The 23253-nt window shown below is 36.1% G+C and overlaps 1 protein-coding gene, 1 long non-coding RNA gene and 1 other non-coding gene across 3 annotated transcripts; 2 read left to right on the forward strand and 1 right to left on the reverse strand.

Moving 5' to 3' along the window:
* The first annotated feature begins 339 nt into the window (after window positions 1–339).
* Window positions 340–888, forward strand: LOC130590155 (uncharacterized). Its single transcript, XM_057392165.1, has one exon. The coding sequence runs from the start codon at window positions 340–342 to the stop codon at window positions 886–888; it is 549 nt and encodes a 182-aa protein (XP_057248148.1).
* A 2496-nt stretch (window positions 889–3384) lies between these two features.
* On the forward strand, window positions 3385–4781 carry LOC130592207 (uncharacterized). Its single transcript, XR_008970458.1, has 2 exons — window positions 3385–4070; window positions 4461–4781. It is a non-coding gene; the product is annotated as an uncharacterized LOC130592207 (long non-coding RNA).
* Window positions 4782–18545: 13764 nt separating this feature from the next.
* Window positions 18546–22762, reverse strand: LOC104892731 (uncharacterized). Its single transcript, XR_008968819.1, has 2 exons — window positions 22290–22762; window positions 18546–18845 (listed from the first exon to the last, which is right to left on the reverse strand). It is a non-coding gene; the product is annotated as an uncharacterized LOC104892731 (transcript).
* Between the last annotated feature and the right edge of the window lie 491 nt (window positions 22763–23253).

Here is a 23253-nt window from a genome sequence, read left to right on the forward strand (position 1 = left end):
AGGTAGAGGTGAGATAGCTATCCCAACACAACTTCTGGAATTGCTCCACATTGTTGCACCAAGGGAGAACTTCACACTCAACTTTTCAACTACCATTAAAACCAGATAGCTCATCGTCATGCACCTTTACAAAGGGTTCAAAAACCGGCATTCTTTTAAAACATTCTTCAGTTATTATATGGGATGAGGCACCAATGACACATAGGTATCAGTTTGAAGCAGTTGATCGTTCACTTAAGGATTTAATGGGAAATGACTTGCCATTTGGGGGAAAAATAATTGTGTTTGGTGGGATTTTAGGGAGGTTCTACCTGTTGTAGAAATGGAACAAGAGCTCAAATGATTGATGCATCCTTGATAAGGTCTCCACTATGGAACCATATTTCGGTTCTGCAATTGAGAGAAAACATGAGATCTAGACATGACAATGGATTCGCTAATTTCTTACTCTCTATTGGAAATGGCGATGAACCTACCATTTCAGATGATATGATAAAATTGCCGAGTAACATGGTTATCCCTACTGTTGCTGATACCTCGATTGATGGGTTGATTGATCAAATTTTCCCCAATCTAAATGAACACATCGGTGATGGAAATTTTATGGTTGAAAGAGCAATCATCACTCCATTGAACGAAAATGCTGATAGAATCAATGACAAGGTTATCGAACGATTTCTCGGAGAAGGACGAACATACTACTCATTTGATTCAGTGCCTGATGATACAAGAAACCTGTATCAACAAGAGTTCCTAAATTCAATTGTCGCGTCAGGACTGCCTCCACATGTGCTCAAACTGAAACCTGGCGTTCCTCTAATGCTTCTCAGGAATATCGATCCTAAAAATGGCTTTGTAATGGAACACGACTACTTTGCCATTCGCTAAAGGATCATTTCATCGATGCTGAGATTTTAACTGGACATGCAAGGGGAAACAGGGTCTTTTTGCCAAGAATTCCGTTGAAAACTGCTGAAGATATTAGGTTACCTTTTTGAGATGGCCAGAAAGCAATTCCCTGTAAAGTTGAGTTTTGGTTTAACTATAAACAAGTCTCAAGGGCAAACCATCCCACATGTTGGGATATATCTTCCTGATCATGTATTTAGCCATGGGCAGTTGTATGTTGCACTTTCGCGTGGAATTTCTGAGAACACGACAAAGATTACTGTCGATAATGGAAAGATTAGAGGAAAGGAAGGAGTGTTCACAAAAAATATTGTGTACAAGGAAGTTTTGTTACTTCTACATAGTGTATCTTACATTTAATATTTCTTATTACCATATTTCTATGAAATTTAATAAATGTTATGAATTATACTTTTGATAGTATGTAGTTTACACATGGTTTTAATGCACGCGATGTTTTAGATTTAACAGTATCAATTGAAAGTGATATTTTTATATATATTTGTATGTAATTGTGGTAATTGTTAGGATGGAATATCATTGTACACCCTTTGCTCATTTATTTCCTTGCGGAGTACGAAAATATGATGTGCGAGCACGATTGGTTCATAATTTTGACATCTTCACCTTCACACATCGTGGAGCTTGCAAACAAATTTGGAAAATGCTTTTTGTGGATAGTGAGGTAAATATTATAAATAACTCTTATTATATTGGGACATTTGCTTTCCATTATTACACCCATAATAAATATTATCATTATTGCTTTATAGGGTGATGGCATACAGTGTACTGTATTGTCCTCTTATTGAGAGATTTCTTGGGAGATTTCAAGCAGGCTACATCTATGTGCTCCAATCTGTACAGATAGTGCCTGCTGACTACACAAATGACATTGTTGACGATTCCCGACAGATGTTATTGACTGATGCATCTTATGTCATTCTTGAAGATGAAGATGACCTTGCAATGCCCACTTTTTTTTGCAAGAGAGTGTCGTTATCTCATATATGGCGTCATGTCGATTGCAGTGACAAATTATTCGGTAAAGTCTATTTATTTCCAACCATATACATGTTGTCACTACGAAAACACATATTTAATGCATGGTGAACGTTTCTCAGATGTCATTGGAATACTCCTTGATGTATCACCGATTCAACCGGTTGGAAACAACTCTTTAAAAGAGATGTTGCAATAATGGATAACACGTACGTGCACATTCTTTATTTAATATCACAATTTATTATTACAGTGCATTGCTTTTTTTAACTTTATTCTCTGCAGGTGGATCATTATCAAATTAACTGTTTAGAATGATTATGTTCATGTCTTCGGAGATGGACCATTTGATTATGGGAAACAACATTCAATTGTTGTTGCATGTGGGCTTCATCTGAAAAATTACCACGGTATGAATAATATCCCTTTTCATACAACAAAGATATTGCTTTTAATTTTGTATATGTATATGGCTGACCAAGATTAATTTTTGGAATCATTTATGTTAACAGGGGTATATCTTACGACCGGCTATTACACCAGAATATACTTAAATACAGATAACAAATATGCCAGTTTATTATCTGCATGGTATGCAACATTCAGTTTCACACCAATCAACTAATCAAAAAAAATGTATACGCACCATTATTATGTATAGCAAATTGATTCTCACATACTGCCGATTCAGGTATGACACCGAGAAACAGGCACAGAAACGGGTTGCGGCTTTCCGCTCATGTCCATTTGCAATGCATTCATCAATTGCAGTTTATAATGCCATTCCTACTTGGATATCTAAATTACCTACTATAAAGAGTGTAAATAACTATAAACCTTTTCAAATTGTTTATTAGTGGAATTATCAATACAAAACAAAATAACGAATATTTGTTGTTTTCTATGATAGGTTCATTATTGTCGATTAGTCGCTCATGTGAGGCGGATTGAGTCACAACCTGATGAGATTGTTTACGAAGCATGTAATTGTTGTCTAAGAATAATTGTCATCACCCAAACGGCCTATAAATGTGTACGGTGCAATCTAACAAATGCTGCAACTATTCCAAGGTATAAACTTTATAACATTAATCTACATATATTACAAATATTCACAAATCTCTATTAATTGTGTTTTCCCTTTGACAGATTAATGCTTCGACTCATTATTTCTGACAAGAGTGGTAAAATGGGAGTAACATTGATGAATGACCTAACTCAACACATGTTGCGGTGTACTCCGACTGAAATCAAATCACTACTAGGGATGGAAATATCCAGTGGATGACCCGCTCACCCGCGTTTAAAAAGCGGGTGAAAACCCGAGATAAATGGATGAGAAGCGGGTGACGGATCCGGGTCGGGTTCGGGTAGATTTTTTTCAACCATCACCCGACCCATCACCCATTTTTAATAGATAAGAGATATACTTTAACAAAGCCCACAGGCCATGACCCAAATATTATACGCTGGTAATAATTTCTCCCAAAGGCCAAAACCCTAACTTAATCACTATCCCTCTTTTCCCAGCCAAGCAGCCACCATCTCCATTCTCCAGTCTGACGGTATCCCTCTTCAGTTCTTCCTCGCCGGGAAACGCTTAAGTCGCCGGAAAAAGAAGCCAGATAAGTAAACTAAACTCTTCTTAATTTACTTTGTCATTAAATTTAATTTTTTTTGTAAGAATTCAATTTGTCAAATGATGAATTTTGTTTAGTCGATTAAATGAATGTATAATCCTACTGCTACACTTTGATAATGATAATATATGATGTATAGTGAGAATCCATGATCTAAGCGACATAGTTGTCAGCATCCTCTTCAAGGGGATATATGTTGTAGATGTCTCCTTTGTAATTTGACTTTCTTTGGCACTAGTTGATCAATGGTAAGTACAATCTGAAATTTCATTTTAAGAGCATGATGTTAGAAATTTGAATGTTGTTTTGGCTTGGAATGTTATATCAATTTGCAATTTCTTTTATCTATCAAGCTGTAATACTGTACATATGGTGAAATGGTGAATTTGTTGAATTTTTTTTTTATTTTAGGGAATGGAAGGTGATGAATCTGGATATGAATCTTCATTTCCTTGCTCAACTCCTTCTACAGCTTCTCCGTCTCCTTCTCAAGTTCGCAATGGAATATATATGCATCATGTAAACTTCAAAAATTGCAACTGTCATTTGTAATATTATTGGATAATTTATTTATTGTACTGCATATTATAGTTGGATACTTGGTTCTTAAAATTTTCATATTTTTCTTTTTTTTTACATATATTCTTTGATTTCACCCGTTAATCACCCGATCCATCCGTTTCACCCGGTTATAAATGGATGGATGGATTCGGGTGGAGAGGGATGCGGGTGATGGATGGATCGGGTGGAGCGGGTTGATGCGGGTGATGGATGCGGGTGATGCTCCACCCGTCCCGAACCCGATCCATTTCCATCTCTAATCACTACTTCAACAGGTTTGTCAAGTATTCCAAACTTTTTTTTACGTATTGTTTTACAACTAAAAACTAATATCTCTATTAATTGCAGCCTAATGGAAGAGCAGCAATTTTCAACAAAGTTATGAAAGTTTTCAGTTTCAAAGAATACTCATGGTTTTTACATCCACCAAGTAACACCATGGAGATTAATCAGTTCCACACCGTTGATTACATATTTGAAGTTGATTGGGCTGATGAGTGTGCGTGGATTTTCAAGAAAATTAGTTAATGTCAACAAAAAAGTAGTTACAAATGCAATTTCAATACTTATACTTATTTATTAAAGTGTTTTTAAATACTATTTGATTGTATTTCAAAGAATCTTATTCACAAAATGGATGTGAACTTAAATACTAACTTGCATTTGCTTTTTGTTTACTACTTAGTAATAATTAGGCCTGAAAATGTCATCGCACGCATCGCGTGTATAAAAAGCTAGTAATGAAATATGCAAACGATCCTTATGCGTTGTAGCTTCTTTCAAGTGCTCTTAATCCTCAAATTTAGCTAATCATACTCCAAACACGTTCTTAATTCTTGAAATTCATTAAAAACAAGAAAACATACCGAATAGAAGTAGAAAAGCATAACTTAAGAATATAATGCAACAATGAACCTAAATATAAAACTAAATGCTCTAAAATGCAACCTAAATGCACCTAAAAACTATATTTAAATATGACTTATCAATTTCTCCTAGCTTAATATTCACTGTTGATTCATGGTGCACGACGTCAATCTTAGGATGTCATGTTAGACCGCTCCACGTGCTGTTTGTAATTCGGTTGGTTTGATGAGTGCTCGCTCCGAGATCGCGCCATGATCGCTCAAATTTCCTGGAACTCTTATGTTTTGTGGTGAATTAGTACGGAGTGCTTGCTCCTTTGGGCTGGGAATAATGCAAGGCTGTGGTGAAGATGGTGTTTGGTGTGGTGGTGTTGCAGTGTTTGGGGCAGAGGATAACTTTGTTGGAGTGGAGGTGGTGTTTGGTGTGGTGAAGGAAGATGATGGTGTTGACGGCGGTGGTGGCGTTGTATAGTTGTGGGCTAGGGAAGAGGGTGGTGGTGATATAGTATGTGGAGGTTAAGGAATGGAGTATTGTAGGATAGTTTATGCATTATAAGGCTCTGTTCCTGGAGAAGAAGAAGAGAAGAGAGAGAAATAGAAAAGAAATGGGACAGGTACGTGAGTTTAAGGAAAAAAAGGGGTGAGAATTAAAAAAAATATTAAAATAATGGAGATTTCCTAGCTTCGGTGGAATCTCCGTGCTTCGGTGCCATTTATGCTATTTTCTGCACCACGTGTTTAAGTTGGTGCTACGCTTTGCACCCGTTTAAGGTTGTGATGTTCCTTGCACTTGAGCCAAAGATTGTGCTGTTCTAGCCAATTAACCCAAGAATTAATATAAATAACTTCTATGTGATAAATGATATACTTCTAGTTACTAAATTCTAGATCTGCCCCCAACTATACAAAATTGCATTTTGTGACTGTTAGCAACTTCTTTTCCATTGATCATCAGCATTATTTTTCTCCACTACTTATAATCCCATCTATAACTAAATTTGTTTATATATACAGTTCAACAAAACATTAAGTTTTTTGATATTCATGCATCATGAGTCTATACCTAGCTATGTTAATATTCAAGCGCATGGTTCAGCAACTATCACAAAATTTTGAAGCTTGATAACAATGATAGTTATGTCATCTTTTTTTTTTGGTAATTAAGAGTAATATAAAAAACAGAACAATTACACTTAAGTTGGGATTAGCAACCCAACTCAACTAAACTGGAAATGCCCGGTTCTACAAGCTCATTATCCACATTGTATCTCGGCCTGTAAGTTCATAACTCAAGATTTGAAGAATTCTATTTTTTACATTAAATTGTATCTCTTTAACTATATGATCTATTGTATGCACAGTGGAATCACAACAAGCTAGATTCCTGTTCATCCATATCTTGTAAAACTGTGGTCTGCACAGCAACCATACCCACATGTCTTCTGAACTTAGAATCAGCATTCCTTCTCTACAGCCATCTACACACCTGAATGACATTCCTCCTTTGCCAATTCAAACCCAACCACTGCATAATCATCTCCATGCATTTCTAGCTAAAGGTGCAGTCAAAGAAAAGATAATCTTCACTTTGATGTGAACAGATATAAAATAAGTCATTTTGACAAACACCAATCTGCATAAGCCTATGTTTTTTCTTCATCCTATATTGCATCACTAACCATATGATAAACCTATTTTTAGGTATAGCATACATATTCCACACAAAACGACTCCATTGAGCCTGAACATCATTTGCATACAAGGTATTGTACAGGTCTTAATGCTAAAAGTTGTATCTTGCATCCATTGAGTGCTATGTAATTTTGTCCTCACATCATTCTTAGCCTTGCACACCACTTTCCAGGCCCAGCTAGCTGTGTTTGGCGCCTCTTAAGAACTCCATATTGCTCCTTGGATGTAAACACAATTTACCCATATAACTCACAAGTTTTCCTTCTCTTGAGCAATCTACCAAGCTAACTTGCAAACAGAAGCCACGTTCCAACTCCGATCCCAATATCCCTGATGCCCGAACCCCCTGCCTTTTTATCTCTGCAAACATTAGACCATTTTACAGCACTTGGTCTGTCATCATTGTTGTTTCTTGTCCATAGGTAATTCCTACAGATGCGGTTAATATTATTTATCACAGCTTTAGGAAGCAGAAAGATCTGTCGCTAATAAATGCGTATGCTCATCAGGACACTTTGCAAAAGCTGAGATCTGGCTGCAAAGGAAAGGTTGCGAGAACTCCATGTTCTTATTCTATGGGTCATCTTGTCAACAAGCCCTTGGTAATCTCTAGGCTTCAACTTTGTAGTAGAGATAGGAACTCCTAGGTACTTAAAAGGCAAAGTACGACATGTAAATCCACTAACATCAGTGACCTTGTTTATCTCCTAAGAATTCATATCAACATATTTCATATTTGCTCATGTTCACCTCCAACCCAGAAGCATTAGAGAACATTTGGAATCATGTAACAAGGTGTAGATGGATCTGAAGTCTCCATTACAGAAAAGTAATAAGTCGTCAGCAAGCATAAGTGGAGCAGCTTAAGTTCTTTACATATAGCGTGGAACTTAAAACCCTCAAGTTCACCAACATAAGAAAAGATCCTATCCAAATAGTCCATACCTAACGCAAAAGGCAAAGAAGACATGCGGGTCTCCTTGCCTAAGCCCTCTGTGCGCCTTGAAAAACCTAGTAAGTGAGCCATTAATCATGATAGAAAAGATAGGAGTCCTAACACAAGTCATTATCTGATCCACGCACAAAGAACTTAGCGAGGAAAGCCAACCCCTTCAAGCATCTGCGGCATAAACTCTCAATTCACTGTATCATACGCTTTCCTAAGATCTACTTTCATGAAGCAGTTAGCTCTAGAGACTTCCTCTTATAGACCTTGATCAGATCTTGACAAATCATAACATTGCTAAGAATACTCCTACCAGGCATAAAAGCACCTTGTCTAGGAGAAATGATATCAGGCAACACACTATTAAGCTTCTCACTAAGCAATTTAGTGATACACTTATAAAGGATAGTACAACATGCTATAGGTCTGAAATCTGTAACAGTATTAGATCAATCAATCTTAGCACCAGAGTCAATGTTGTAACATTTACAGCCTTCAAAAGTTTACCTATTTTGAAGAAGTCAAGGACAACCTCTATAACTTCCTCCCCCATAATGGGCCAACAATGCTTAAAGAACTTACTATATATTGAACCCATCTGCACCAGGGGCTTTATCATCAAGTATGTTGAATAAAACTCTCTTCACATCCTCACTAGTGAACTCAGAATTGATGGTATGCAAATGATCAGTGGTAAGTTTCCTCCCCTTGTCAATCAGAGTACTCAGAACTATTTGTTTTTGTCTTTGACAAGCAAAAAGATTCTAGTAATAATCCAAGAAAGCTAAATCAACTTTCTCTTTTTCATTCACCCATTCACAATCAGAAGTGTGAATGGATGGAACTTTATTTTTGTATCTCCTAGCCTTGATAGCTTGGTAAAAAACCTTCAAGTTTGCATCACCTTCTTTGAGCCAAGCTATCTTACTTTTATCTCTTAGTAAGAATAGTTGATTCTCCTTTCCCACATGGAAAAGCTCACTAGCAGCCTTTTCTCTATCCACACATTCATTATCATGTGGATTCCTGTGCATATCTTCTTGAGCCCTCTCCAGCTCCACCTTTGCTTTAAAAAGGAAATGCGCCTAGCAGGGTTCACTTTGAAAGATGGCCTAGGAGGCATAATGATCACAAATAAGGTAGACATAACGAACAAATTCACAACACAATCACCTAATGACAAATTTCCAACTAAAGAATGCCCATGAATTCTCTCAATGCAAATAGCACAATATCAAGAATAACAATAGCACGAACAATTCAACTCCACAAGAAATCAATGCACCACTAAAACATCAAAAACTTACATGCACTAGCCAACACAAAAATGTTCAATATTGAGCAATAAGTCAAGGAAGTACATCCAACAAGTAAGCATTCAACCCACAAATCAATGGTAAGCAAGTAGTGCAATGAATTTCAAATAGAAAATTAAGAACACTAAAATATGGAAAAGAAAGTGGAAAGAGTATACCAAACTTGAGATGGGCAGGAGAGAAAAAAACCCATGAAAAGGGTTTGATGTAGGTGTGCGTCAGGTCGCACAGGGGTGCGTGATTCTGCACGGGAGTGCATGATTTTGCACGGGCGTGCAGATGTGCAGAAATTCGCGTAAAAGATCTGTCTTGACTCCACGGTCTAGAGAAAATCCACTCGGTTGTGTGCATTATTGCTCGCGTGTAATGTTTTTCTAGGGCGTGCACGATGGAGAAACAAACTCTCCAAACCCTCTGCCTCGACTACACGGTCGAGCGAAAATCCACTTGATCGTGTGACCTGCAATCAGACGACAATTAACACAATCTTTTTTTGTGATTGAACTAAAAGGATTAGCAATTGAACTATGAAAGGTGGTAAATAAAGGAATAAAAATCGATAAAATAAAATAAAATGAACTAAAATGAAAAGAAAATAGAAAATAGAAGAGAAAAAGATAGGAATCGGATTGCCTCCCAATAAACGCTAATTTTTAAGGTCATTAGCTCTAACCTCAGCTCCTCATTTATTATTCATATGAAGGAATATAGGGTATGATTTCAACTCTCTTAGTAGTGGGATATTGAGCTCGATAGTGCTTCAATCTGTGACCATTTACCTTGAAAGTGTCATCTTGATGGTTCCCTAATTCTACAGAGCCATAAGAAAAAACTTTACAAACTTTGAATGGACCCGACCATCATGAACGGAGTTTACCTGGAAATAGCTTCAGAGGGAAATCAAAAAGAAGAACTAAATCTCCTTCCTTGAACTCTCTTCGCACAATACCTTTGTCGTGCCATCTTTTAGTCTTCTCCTTCTACAACTTAGAACTCTCATACGCATTAAGCCGAAGTTCATCAAGCTCCTTAAGTTGATGTAGTCTCTTCTCACCTGCTGTTTGAGAATCGAAATTTAGGCTCTTAATAGCCCAAAATGCACGATGCTCTAACTCAACAGGAATATGACATGCTTTCCCATAAACAAGGTGGTAAGGGGTGGTACCTATAGGGGTTTTTAATGCTATTATGTAAGCCCATAGTGCGTCATCAAGTTTTGCAGCCCAATCCTTCCTCGTTCTCGCAATTCTCTTCTCTAAAATGGTTTTGATCTCACGGTTAGATTTCTCCACTTGACCACTAGTTTGTGGGTGATATGAAAGACCCGCTCTATTGTGCACACCATATTTCTTTAGCATAACTTCAAACTTTTTCTCCAAAAAGTGCTTGCCTCCATCACTAATCAAAACCCGTGGAATGCTAAATCGAGGAAAAATAATTTTCTTAGAGAATCTACTAACCACACGAGCATCATTAGTAGGAGAAGCAAGAGCCTCCACCCATTTGGAGACATAATCCACAGCAACCAAAATAATGTACTTGTTCCCATAAGAAGAAGGGAACAACCCCATGAAATCCACATCCCACACATCGAATAGCTCAACTTCGAGGATGGTGTTGAGAGGCATGTCATTCCGATGGGAAAGATTTTTTGTCCTTTGACAATGATCACAAGAATGCACATAATGATGAACATCCTTAAACAAAGTAGGCCTATAAAAACCACATTGAAGAATATTCGCTGCATTTTTATTGGTGCTAGCATGGCCTCGACAAGGTAAGTCATGACAATGATAAGCTAAATCTAGGTGAGCCTCACAAGTGAATTGAATGCCTAGCGTGTCCAAAGGAGGTGGGTCAATGGCGGGTGGAGAAGGTGGATTGGAGGGATTACGGGTGTTTAATAGATGGGAAGAGGAAGTGTGCCTAATCGGGTTCGTTCTGAAAGATGGTCTAGGAGGCATGATTATCACAAATAAGGTAGACACAACCAATAAATTCACAACACAATCACCTAATGACAAATTTTTAACGCAAATAGCTTAATATCGAAAATAACAATAGCATCAAACAATTCAACTCCATAAGAAATCAATGCATCACTAAAACTTCAAAACTTGCATGCACTAGCCAACACAAAAATGTTCAATACTGAGCAAGAAGTCAAGAAAATACATCCAACAAGCAAGCATTCAACCCACAAATCAATGGTGAGCAAGAAGTGCAATGAATTTAAAAATAGAAAATCAAGAACACTAAAAGATGGAAAAGAGAGTGAAAAGAGTATTCCAAATTAGAGGTGGGTGTGTAATACCGCAAATGATCTGTTCTTCACTTCCAAAAGGACTAGGGATGCTTCCTTGCTACCCAAATTGCTTCCATTTTGAACCACAACAAAACCCTCAAATTGATTTTAAAGTTTGGGTTTTCAAAATTTTGTTTTGAGTGAGAGAACGGAGAATTAAAGATGGAAAGAGGAGGAGAAGAAGCGTGCAGGTCGCCGGTGGGGCGCGCGTATTCGCCGATGGTGGTGCGGATGGTGAGACAACGAGGGAGGCGTGGTGAGTGTGAAGGAGTGATGAGGAGGAGTGAGAGAGAACGAGAGAGTAGGGAGGAAGAGATCGAGATTTGTGAAAGGGGATGAGAGATAAAACCCCGTAAAAGTGGTTTAATGTAGGTGTGCGTCAGGTCGCACGGGCGTGCGTGATCCTGCATGTGCATGCAGATCTGTAGAAATCCACGTCAAAGTTTCTGTCTTGACTGCACGGTCGAGCGAAAATCTGCTCGATCGTGCACGTTGCTGCTCGAACTTCTAATGTTTTCCCAGGCATGCACGCTGGAGATAATAAATTCTCCAAACCCTCTGCCTCAACTGCTTGGTCGATCGAAAATCCGCTCGGTCAAGTGCACTGCTGCTCGGGGTGCAATGTTTTACCCGGCCATGCACAATGGAGAAACAAACTCTCCAAATCCTTAGCCTCGACTGCACGGTTGAGCGAAAATTCGCTCGATCGTGTGATCTGCAATCAGACGACAATTAACACAATCTTCTTTTTTTTGGGATTAAACTAAAAAGATTAGCATTCGAAACTATGAAAGGTAGTAAATAAAGTAATAAACATCGATAAAAAAAAATTAAATGAACTCAAATGAAAAGAAAATAGAAGAGAAAAGGATAAGGAATTGGGTTGCCTCTCAATAAGCGCTAGTTTTAAGGTTGTTAGCTCCGATCTTCTCATTTATGATTCACATGAAGGAATAGAGAGTATGATTTCAACTTTCTTAGTAGTGGGATCTCCAACTCGGTAGTGCTTCAATATGTGACCTTTTACCTTGAAAGTGTCATCTTGACGGTTCTGTAATTCTAACAAACCATAAGGGAAGACTTTACAAACTTTGAATGGACCTGACAACCGTGAATGGAATTTACCAGGAAATAGCTTCTGGCGGGAATTAAAAAGAAGAACAAATTGAAATCTCCTTCCTTGAACTCTCTTTGCACAATACCTTTGTCATGCCATCTCTTAGTCTTCTCCTTGTACAACTTAGAACTCTCATAAGCATCAAGCCTAATTTCATCAAGCACATTAAGTTGAAGTAGTCTTTTCTCACTTGCCGTTTGACAATCAAAATTTAGGCTCTTAATAGCCTTTCTCAACAGGAAGATGACATGCTTTTCCAAAAGCAAGGCGATAAAGGGTGGTACCTATAAGTGTTTTAAATGCTGTTCTGTAAGCCCATAGTGCGTCATCAAGTTTTGTAGCCCAATCCTTCCTCGTTCTCCCAACTATCTTCTCTTAAATGGTTTTGATATCACAGTTAGAAATCTCCACTTGAAAAACTCCATTATTGAACCTTGATTTCTACAATTGAGAAATAAATTAAAAGACATAACGATAAAGGAAGAAAGAAAATTAGAAAAACTTAGTCTTTAATTGAATGAATCAATCCAAAGTAGCCAACTTGTAGAAATCAAGGTTCAATAATGGAGTTTACTCTCAAAAAGCTGTCTCTAAAAAGTAATACTCTAGTTCCTAATTATGAAAAACTACCCAAAAATCTGTTTAATAATCCATAATTAATGTTTACAAAACTAAAAAGGAAATAAAGAAACTCGCGGAAATCTGCTTGCCAACAGCTTGCACAGGCAAGCAGAAAATGGCACGGGCGTGCACCACTGTGCACGGGCAAGCAGAAAATGGCACGGGAGTGCACCACTATACATGGGCAAGCGGAATCTTGCTTGGGCGTGCACGCGAAACAAAATATTTTCTTCGTTCCATTCACAAATTTGCACAGGCAAGCGACCATTCGCTTGGGCATGCGCCTTGGTTCATGGGTCAGCGAAATCTTACGTGGTCCCGCAAAGAGAATATTTTTCAATATCATCATTCCTTCAACCCCAAAGCACTCAAACTCATCTTCTCGCATCCGAGAACTGCCAATTAGACCATCTACGAACCATCTTAGCTTCTCTTTGTCACGACCGGCCATAAAAACCTGAAAATCACAGGGAAGAGCCAAAAGTATCTCGAAATTACACAATCGTTCAAAAAAATGCTCAAATTATGCAATTAGACCTAATATGCACTAAAAACTACATGAAAATGAGACTTAAAACCTACTTATATGCAACCAAAAACCGACTTATCACTCCTCCTTGAGCCAACTATAATCGACTCGCACTGATCCGCATAATTAACCAGGTAGTTATAATGAATCATTATGTAGCTATAGCAATTACTAATGCATAAATATGAACAATATAATTTATGAAGCACACGTACACCTCTTGAATATCGAATCACGTACCAAGGGACAGAGACGGGAAAAATTAGCTTGTATTTGTCCCAAAACTAATCAAGATGAGTGGGTACATGGGTTTGGTTTGGGTATTAAGTCTCAGTTGAAATTGGGTACGTGGTGGCAATCGATTAAGAAGGATAGAGATGTACCCAACCCCTTTTAGTGAAACTTAGAGGAGGAAAAATCAGATATAGGGTTTTCCTCCAAGATTTTGAATTCTCTCTCACCTGAGCTCTTTCGGACTTCAAAGTGCACCCTTCTGTTCACCACCGTCATCAACGCATTAATTCCTTGGAGGATATTGAATTTCTAGAGTTTGCAGAACTCTCACTAGATGAGACTGAGTTAGAAAATGAGTTGCTCGTTGAAGATTGATGTGCTTTATCTACTTTATACAATTTAAGACATTAAACGTAAATGAGTATTTCAACAGAAATGAGCTCATTATTTTGTTTTAGTTGATTTAATGATTGATACATATAAACTACACTAATTTCCCAATGACGTGTCCATTCTATATAGAGTTTTTAGCCCCGTTCCTTGGCGAGTACTGCTTTGAGCTCTTACGTGTGCGATCTAATATTGTTGGACTTAGTTTCACTATTTTGTGTTTGCAGGTTATGTATCTAAGGCCTGAATGTAGCTATGGAAGGCCAGTGCAATGATTATCTAACGTCCGCATTAAGTTTGTGAAATAAGACAAGTGCTCTAAAGAATAAAGGGGGAGTAGTTTAGTCATTCAAATACTATGTTTTGAATGATGTGGCTACTATAGTATTAATTGGCCACTAGGATATGAGATGTTCACCTTGCTTTGGACATTTTTCTATATTTGTTTTATCCCTTTAGGAGGTGCTCGTCCTAGATACGGGTGTAAATTGGTTGAATTGCATTGAACTTTGTCAAATCCAAATTCGATTAATTTTTTTTTGACTTGACAAAATAAGTTTTAACTCGATCCAAACTTGTTTTGAGTTCAATCCTAAACATGTTTCTCGAATCCGAATCTAGTCCAGTTAAATCCGATATTAAATTAGTTTTTCTTTAACCCAATTTAGTCAGCGAACATTAAATGTTTACAATAAAATGCGAATTGCAAAATACAAGACCCAATCTAAAATAATAATTAAAAAGCCTTCTTAAAATCTTATGTTCATAATAGTCAGCAAGATAACAACCACCCATCAACAATACAAGGTGATTTCAAAAAATTAAAAACTAAAAAATGAAAACTAATAACAAACTATCTCTCAGTTGTTAAGTGCACCCATTTCTCTCCATCTCCTATCCAACATCTACTTACTCCTCCTTCAGCCAACTGTAATCGACTCGCAGTGATCACATAATTAATCGAGTAGTTATAATGAATCATTATGTAGTTATAGCTTGCTATTATCCTTGTTAAATCAATTTTAAATGATTTCAATAGTTTGATAATCATAACAATTGGTAATGCATAAATATGAACCATATAACCTATGAAGCACAGGTACACCTCTCGGACATCGAATCACGTACCGAGGGACATATACGGGAAGAATCAGCTTGGATTTGTCCCCAAAACTAATCAGGATGGGTGGGTATATGGGTTTGTTTGTGTATAGCTGGGTTGAAATTAGGTACGTAGAGGGAATCAATTAAGAGCGAGAGAAACGTACCCAACTCCTTTCAGTGAAACTTAGACGAAGAAAAATCAGATATAAGATTTTCAACCAAAATTTTGAATTCTCTTGCACCTGAGCTCTTTTGAACTTCGAAGCGCACCCCTCCGTCTTGCCACCATCATCGGCGCATTGATTCCTTGGAGGATTTTGGGTTTTTAGAGTTTACAGAACTCTCACTAGATGAGATGGAATCAGAAAATGAGTTGCTCGATGAAGATTGATGTGCTTTATCTACTTGTTATAATTTAAAACATTAAACTTAGTTGTAGTTCTTTTTTTTTTGTATTTTGCAGTACTTAATTTTCATTTTAGGGGATTTTGAAGTACTTATATAAGGATTTTAATTTAGTTAAATAAGTTTTTTAGCTAAATCCATACTGTACCCGTTTTAGAAATTTTTATTTTGTCGTTTTCCGTTCTCGTATCCGTCCTCATATTCATTTCCTTGCTACTTATAATATAACCCCTACAACAAATTAATATAGTAAGAGTCCCTTAACTTAGGGTGCGTTCTATTCAACTTATTGGCCCTGAACTTATTGGACCTTATCTGAACTGAACTTATTGAACCTGAACTGAACTTATTGGAACTTATTAAACCTGATTGGACCTGATTCAACTTATTAGACCTGATTGAACCTGATTGAAACTTATTAGACCTTATTGAAACTTATTGACCTTATTGAAACTTATTAGACCTTATTGGCCCTGATTGAAACTTATTAGACCTTATTGGACCTGATTGAAACGTATTAGACCTTATTGGACCTGATTGTAACTTATTTGACCTTATTAGACTAAAAAATTGACTATTAGTAATATAAATATTACCCCTAACGTAAATACTACCCCTCAAAATTTATTATGAAGTAATAATTAATAAAATTTATCCTTTAAAAAAATAATTATTATTAATTATCTCTTATGATAATTAATTTAACAAAAAAAATTACTATTTATATATTTAACATGTTATCTCTAGTTATTTAAAGACGAATTGCAAAATATTGTAATTATAATTATTATTATTGTTAACCTTAATTATTTGACCATGATTATAATATTATTTAATAGCAATATGAATAATCAAATAATAGACAATAATACAAGTATAATACTATACATTGTGGTACTTTAATAAAAAATTCTAATAATAACATAATCAGCTAATAGTAATATGAATAATAAGATAATAGAAATAATACAAATAAATAATAAAATAATAGACATAATACAAATAAATAATAAAATAATAGACACTAATACAAGTATAATACTATATAATCATTGTGGTACTTTAATTAAAATTCTAATAATAACATAATCAGCTAATAGTGATATGAAATCATGAATAACAAAATAATGGACAATAATACAAATGTTTATTAAACATTGACTATTTGGACCTTATTGGACCCTATTAGACCTGATTGGAACTTATTGGACCTTATTAGACCTTATTGGAACTTATTACACCTGATTGGAACTTATTGCACCTGATTGGAACATATTGGACCTTATTAGACCTTATTGGAACTTACTTCCCTTATTTTACTTCCCTTATTAGACCTTATTGCAACTTATCTGAACTTATCTAAACTTATTGGACCTGAAACTTAATTTTTTAAGTTGAACAGAACGCACCTTTAATGGGTCAACTTGAAACCAAATGATGGATTATGGTCAAGGAATTTTCAACTGGGAGGTGAAAACAACCGAAGCCTGAAATTATATAACCACCATTTTTGCGAGGTTAATGGTCAAGGGGGTTTTGTCTTTGTTGCGATTAGTACATGACTATGGTTGCGGTGTTACCAACATAGCATCTTTTTCCTTTTTTCTTGTTTTTTCTACTGCAAAAAAGCCTTTCCTCCACTAGTCAATCTGCCACTTGACTATCACTCAAACAGTCTGCCACATTTGATAATTAAGCACAAAGATTTCTGCAAAAAGATCAAAGGACCCCTAAATGTTTGGGAACAACGAGTTTGACATAGCCCCACTTCAATCCCTTCAAACAATCAAAGAGTGTTAAACAAGCTAGACCACCTCTTCCAAGTTCCAACAGCGTAACAACGAGGCTGTCCTTGCAAACCAAGGCTACACCCGTGGATAGATCTAGGATTTTGAATTTGGGGGTCCTAAATCTCCTAACTAAACCAAGCAAATAGATAATAATTGTAATAATAATAATTTAGTTTTAACAGTAAGAAAACCAAACTTTATGTTATCTGAATCATATACTAGATATACCTTCATTATATCAATATTTCAAGTAATTTCCATTTTTAGTAAATTAAACAAATTGACTTTTACACTCATAATCAGGCGCGACTCTACCTTTAATATCTTCAATTATCTATTCCTAAAGTTTTTAGGAAGTTGATATAAATTTGGTAAATGTAAATATTAGAAACAAATCCAAAATTTTACGTAGTAAAATTATTTGTAAGTTTTTGTAAATAAATCTTGGTCATACTTAATATAGCAATAGTGTACAAAGTCAAACTGTTGAATTATTTATTTGAAAATGAAAGGAGAATAATCGTTATATCACAAAAAAGAAGGTTAAAAATTAGAGTTAAAATTAAGAGAGATGTATAATATTGAAGATTATGAAATAAGATCCAACATAGAAAAGAAAATGTGGTAAAAGAGAAAAAAATAGCAAAAAGTAAAAAGTAAAATAAACAAACAAACAATAATGCAGCAAGTAAATTAAGAAGAAAGAAAAAAAAAAAGGGAAAAAAAAGTTGGAAATGGTGCAGGTGTTCGAACCCGCATACTGCATGCAAGAATTAGTTAGCTACATTGTATTGATCTTAAGTGCAGGTATTAGTTTTATACTATGTGTTTGTCTGACGTTAAAAGAAAAAGGAAAACTAATTTGTTTTTTGTGGGGCCTGTGTCACCTAGGACCCTTAATAGGTCCGCCTCTCACTACACCCATTTGAGATATTTACTCATAACCCAGGCACCATTGATCTCGGGTATGAGATCAACAAATTATATAACCTGCTCTCAACCAATCTATGCAAACAACATACTCCAGGAAAATCCAGAGGTGGAACTACGCTTTTCCCGGAAATTAGAATCTTCAACAAAGCATGACTTAAGTTAACAGTAAAGAATTTGGAATAGTATTACCACCAAAGTCTGAAGCAGACATAGATTAATGAGAATACTTAAGTTCGCATCAGCATTGAGACTCAGGTAACCATATTTCCATATACGAGACACTGACATCGACAGTCTGACAGACACCTCTTGAACAGATTATCAATATATTTACCACCTTTATTACATAGGCAACACTTCTCACACAAAAGGATATCTGTAATCTCCAAATTAAAAAGACAGCTATAGCCTTCTAAGCCAGCTTCCAAATGAAGATCCTACACATGGTTATAAATGAAGACACCACGGCTTTCTCCAAAGACAACCTTGAAAATTAAGAGGCAATGAAAAGATAACAAATAAGCGATTACAAACAAAAGGAACCATTCTACCTTCTACAAAGCTTCATAGTTAGGATTTCACTTGCAGGTTTACTGACAAATTAATTTACCCGGAACTCTAGAGTAGCTTCTTAGCTACTAACTGGTTGTGATTACGAACTCTACAAGCATTTCAACAGAAATTATGTTCCCTGCCACGGAAAACTGGCACGGTCACTCCTATACAACTTCACAAGTTGAAATCCAGTCATATAATTACACAGAGCAACTTTGATAACTCGTCTACATTCATCAAACTCCCACACCAAAGCACATACAAACATTATATATTTCCCAATTCCCCCATGGAGACTAAACCTAGAGTTTCTTTCAACCTTCGAATAACTTGCATTGTATTCCTCTCAACTTTATTTAGCTTCAAATAAAGTAAAGACTCCTAGCAAACTCCTACTCCTAAGAATATTATCACCTAATACTCAACTCCGTACACCAGAATATGAGAAACTAGGCCGCCCACCTCTCAAATGGTACTAAAGTCAGCAGCTAGCTAGCTATGCCTAGTGGTGGGGCAACCAGCAACACAAGCTAGATGATGATACCTTCCAAGCTCCCAATCACTAGGAACCTGTTATGGAGAAGTAATTGGACTCTAGGAGGAAGAAAGAAGTGTGACTTGAAGGACAAAGTGGCATTTCAAGCTAGTGAGAAGAGCTACTACAAAAACTATTCTAACTAGGGCTTTTCAAAAATATCCAATCCGAATTATCCGATCCAAAAATCTGCCGATCCGATCCGAAATTTCGGATATCCGATCCGATTTTAAAATTTCGGATATTTCGGATCGGATATCCGAAAAAAATTCGTGTTTTCGGATGGGATACGAATCAGAATTTTCAAAAATGTCAACGGCCTGATCCGAAAACCCGGTGATCCGATCGAAAAAGTTCGTATATCCGAAAATTTCGGATCGGATTCGGATCACAATTCCTCCGATCCGGAATTGATCCGATATCCGACATTAAACCGTCCTAATTCTGACCATTCTATAGACACAAAAAATGTATGCATTATACTCGGTAAATTTTCGGTATAGCTTGAGTATGAGGTGAATATCCATAAGCTACATGTAAAACTGGGTATATAACTTCATCAGCTAGTAAACTTGCAAATTAAGGGACTGGGGAAAATAGAGAACCCAATTAATAAATCCTCATTCAAAATGAACCCATAAAAAGAACAAAGAAAATCAAAATTTCATCCAGTGACACACTTGCAATGTTAGTTACATCAGGCACAAATCAATAGTGTTCAACAACTATTAAAAACAATGCCACAAGCTGCCACACCTAAATACCAAAAATACTCTTAGGGCTCGCTTGATTCCATTACCATCGCCATTTAGTACCACCTATCAAACGCGCTGTTTAATTATTACCATCACCAACTGAGAGAAAACACTGAATCAAAAAGTAAATTCCAATTTCTTGCCTACTTCATCTTGGCCTCAGTAAATAAAACATGGCGATTAACTCTGGGATCAAATTTACGGAACTCAAGCTTCTCAGTAATCTTCTTAGGGTTCTTCTTTGTAACATAGAAGAATCCAGTACCCGCAGATGAAACTAGCCTTATAAATATTGCACCACCCTTTTTAGCCCTTCCCATTTTCTATAATCAACAAAAAAAAAAAGCTAACTACACCTGCATATGAAGAAATTTATACAAACAAACAATCAGCCACTCAGAAATTAAATTTTCACATATAAATTAAAATAATGATAAATGAAGACATTACTGAATAAACCTGAAAAATCCGAGTTTAAAATCTTGTAGAAGAAGTTTAATTTGCCCCAACATATTCTCATGTAAATCGCAAATTGTGTGTGCTCTGATTAAGGGTTACAGGAAAAAAACTAAAATGGGTCATTGGTTTTTTTTCTTTAGTCCATGCTTTCTTTTCTTTGCCTATGCATCCGAATTTGGGGTTTGAGGCCAATACAACTGTTTATCACTCATTATTTTGTTTTATCTGATTTGATGATTAATGCATATGAACTACGCTAATTTCCCCAATGACGTGTCCATTCTATATAAAGTTTTTATCCCCGTTCCTTGGCAATTGAGTACTGCTTTGAGCTCTTATGTTTCCGATTTAATATTGTTGGACTTGTTTTCTCTCTTTTGTGCTTTATTTTGCAGGTTATGCATCTAAGGCCTCAATTTAGCTATGGAAGGCCACTACAATGATTATTTGACGTCCAAAGAAAGTCCGTGAAATAAGACAAGTGCTCCGGACTGAAAAAGTAAAGTAAGAATAGAGAAAAGGGGATTACCTGATAAGGCGAAAACCACCCGGTTGACCAAGCGAAGTCTCGTGGTGGTTTTACATGGTTAAATTATTTGCATGATTGAAGTTTTCCAATACTTGTTGCATTCATTTTGGCAAATTGAGTGGTCTTTAGTTTATAGGGGTAGTCATACTAGGTTGACAAGATATTTTGACTTAGCCTTAACTATTTGTTGGCTTGAGACCTCAATTGATCCCGAGTTTATTGGTATAGAGCGAGAGTTCATGCTAGATGCTTAGGCAAATTATTTGTGCATCGAGAGATGGTTGGAGTTATTAGTGAAGACTAGGGATGACAACGGGTCGGATTTGGACAAGGTCCAGGTGGACCCGGATCTGTTTTCATACTCGGATGCAGCGGGTCTGAATATGTTGGATCCGGAGATCCAGCTCATTTTATCTAATTTTACCTACTTTTTGATATTAAAATAATTTCCGAAGCGATAAAATGATTTCCAACGCCATAAAACACTAATTATATTCTAAAATCTGAATATATTATTTGACAACAAATTCAAATCAACTTTTCAATTCAATATAAACAATACTCTTGTATAATAAGCACATCACACATATACAAATGATTTAAACAATACTCTTGTATAAATTATAATAAGTACAACACACATACACAAATGATTTAAACAATACTCTTGTATAAATTATAATAAGCACAACACACAATTGACAATACTCTTGTATGATAAGCACAACATACAAATCATAATATAGTCTTGTATAAGACTCACTAGTCACTAGTAAACTAATCATGTGATATTCTTGCTAACTAAAACTGTTCACATCATTAACCACAGCACACTACACATACACACCACAAAACCTACCATTTCCACGTTTACTCACAGCACACTACACATACACACCAATTTTCAGCATGCCCAAAAGAAAAATAAACTTATTCAATTAAAATGATAATACTTTCCAAATTTCAGCATGCCCAGCAGAGAAAAATAAGCTTTTGAGTTCACATACTAATTAAGCAATGTATATTAAGAAATGACAAGAAAAAGAAGTATAATAATCAACAAAAAAGTAATAATAACACACAAGTTGAAAAATACCTCGTCGGAAACAACCTTAACTGTAGAAGATGGTGGTGACAGGTGACTCGTGCGCTCCGTCGAACAGCCTCGAACCGTCGAACAGCGCCGCTTAACTCAAAAGCTTATTTTCGAATCTTTCCGGTGGTGATATCGCCGGAAGGCCGAAGGAGAGTTAGGGTTTAGGAGGATGAGAAATTTGAGCGAAGACTGAAGGATTTAGGAATGAAAATAGGAAAATAAATGTTGAGGGACCAGCATTTCCATGAAAGTAAAAGCCCAGCGCAAAGTGGCTTAGAACTTAGAAGTTACAAGCCCAGCAGCCCAAGTGCCCAACTACTTTTTCTTTATTAGTGAAGAGTGAAGACATTGTTTGATCATGTAGTGCTCATGTATTATTCCCCATGTTTACGGCTCCTTTGTCTATCTCATGATGAGTTATGTACTTATGTTGGAACTCCTATCCCTCTACATTTTTCCTTATCTGAAATCCCTCTACATCTAATTTGGTCCTTAGCTTAGCAAAACAACATTCTTGTCCAAGTCTTCGACTTAGCTTACAACGATTAGCAATATTGTTGCTTTTTTAGCTATTTCATGGGGATCTCGACCTTTACTTATCACTCTACTTAGTTTAGTGATAGTTGCGATTAGTTTGATTTAGGTTTTTGTCCAACGACTAGTATATCCTTCATTACTTATTTATTCAGTTTGTAGGATTTGCTTATAGTTTGCTAGAGGGGTTACTTACGCTAGATGTATATATAGGGTTACTAATAATATTATAAAGTTAGTACGAATTAGAATTTTAGTTTTCCATCTGTATATTTGCAAGGGTTACTTACTAAGTCTATAGGAGTTACTTATAGCAATGTATGGGGGTTACTTATTAAAATTCTTGGTATTTGTTTACAAATGTATTTTGAGATTCTAATAATGTTTTAGGAGGGTTACTTATTAAGTTTATAGTAGTTGCTGATAAAGT

Source organism: Beta vulgaris, chromosome 1, assembly GCF_026745355.1.
Source record: "Beta vulgaris subsp. vulgaris cultivar EL10 chromosome 1, EL10.2, whole genome shotgun sequence".
NCBI classification, from domain to species: Eukaryota; Viridiplantae; Streptophyta; class Magnoliopsida; order Caryophyllales; family Amaranthaceae; genus Beta; species Beta vulgaris.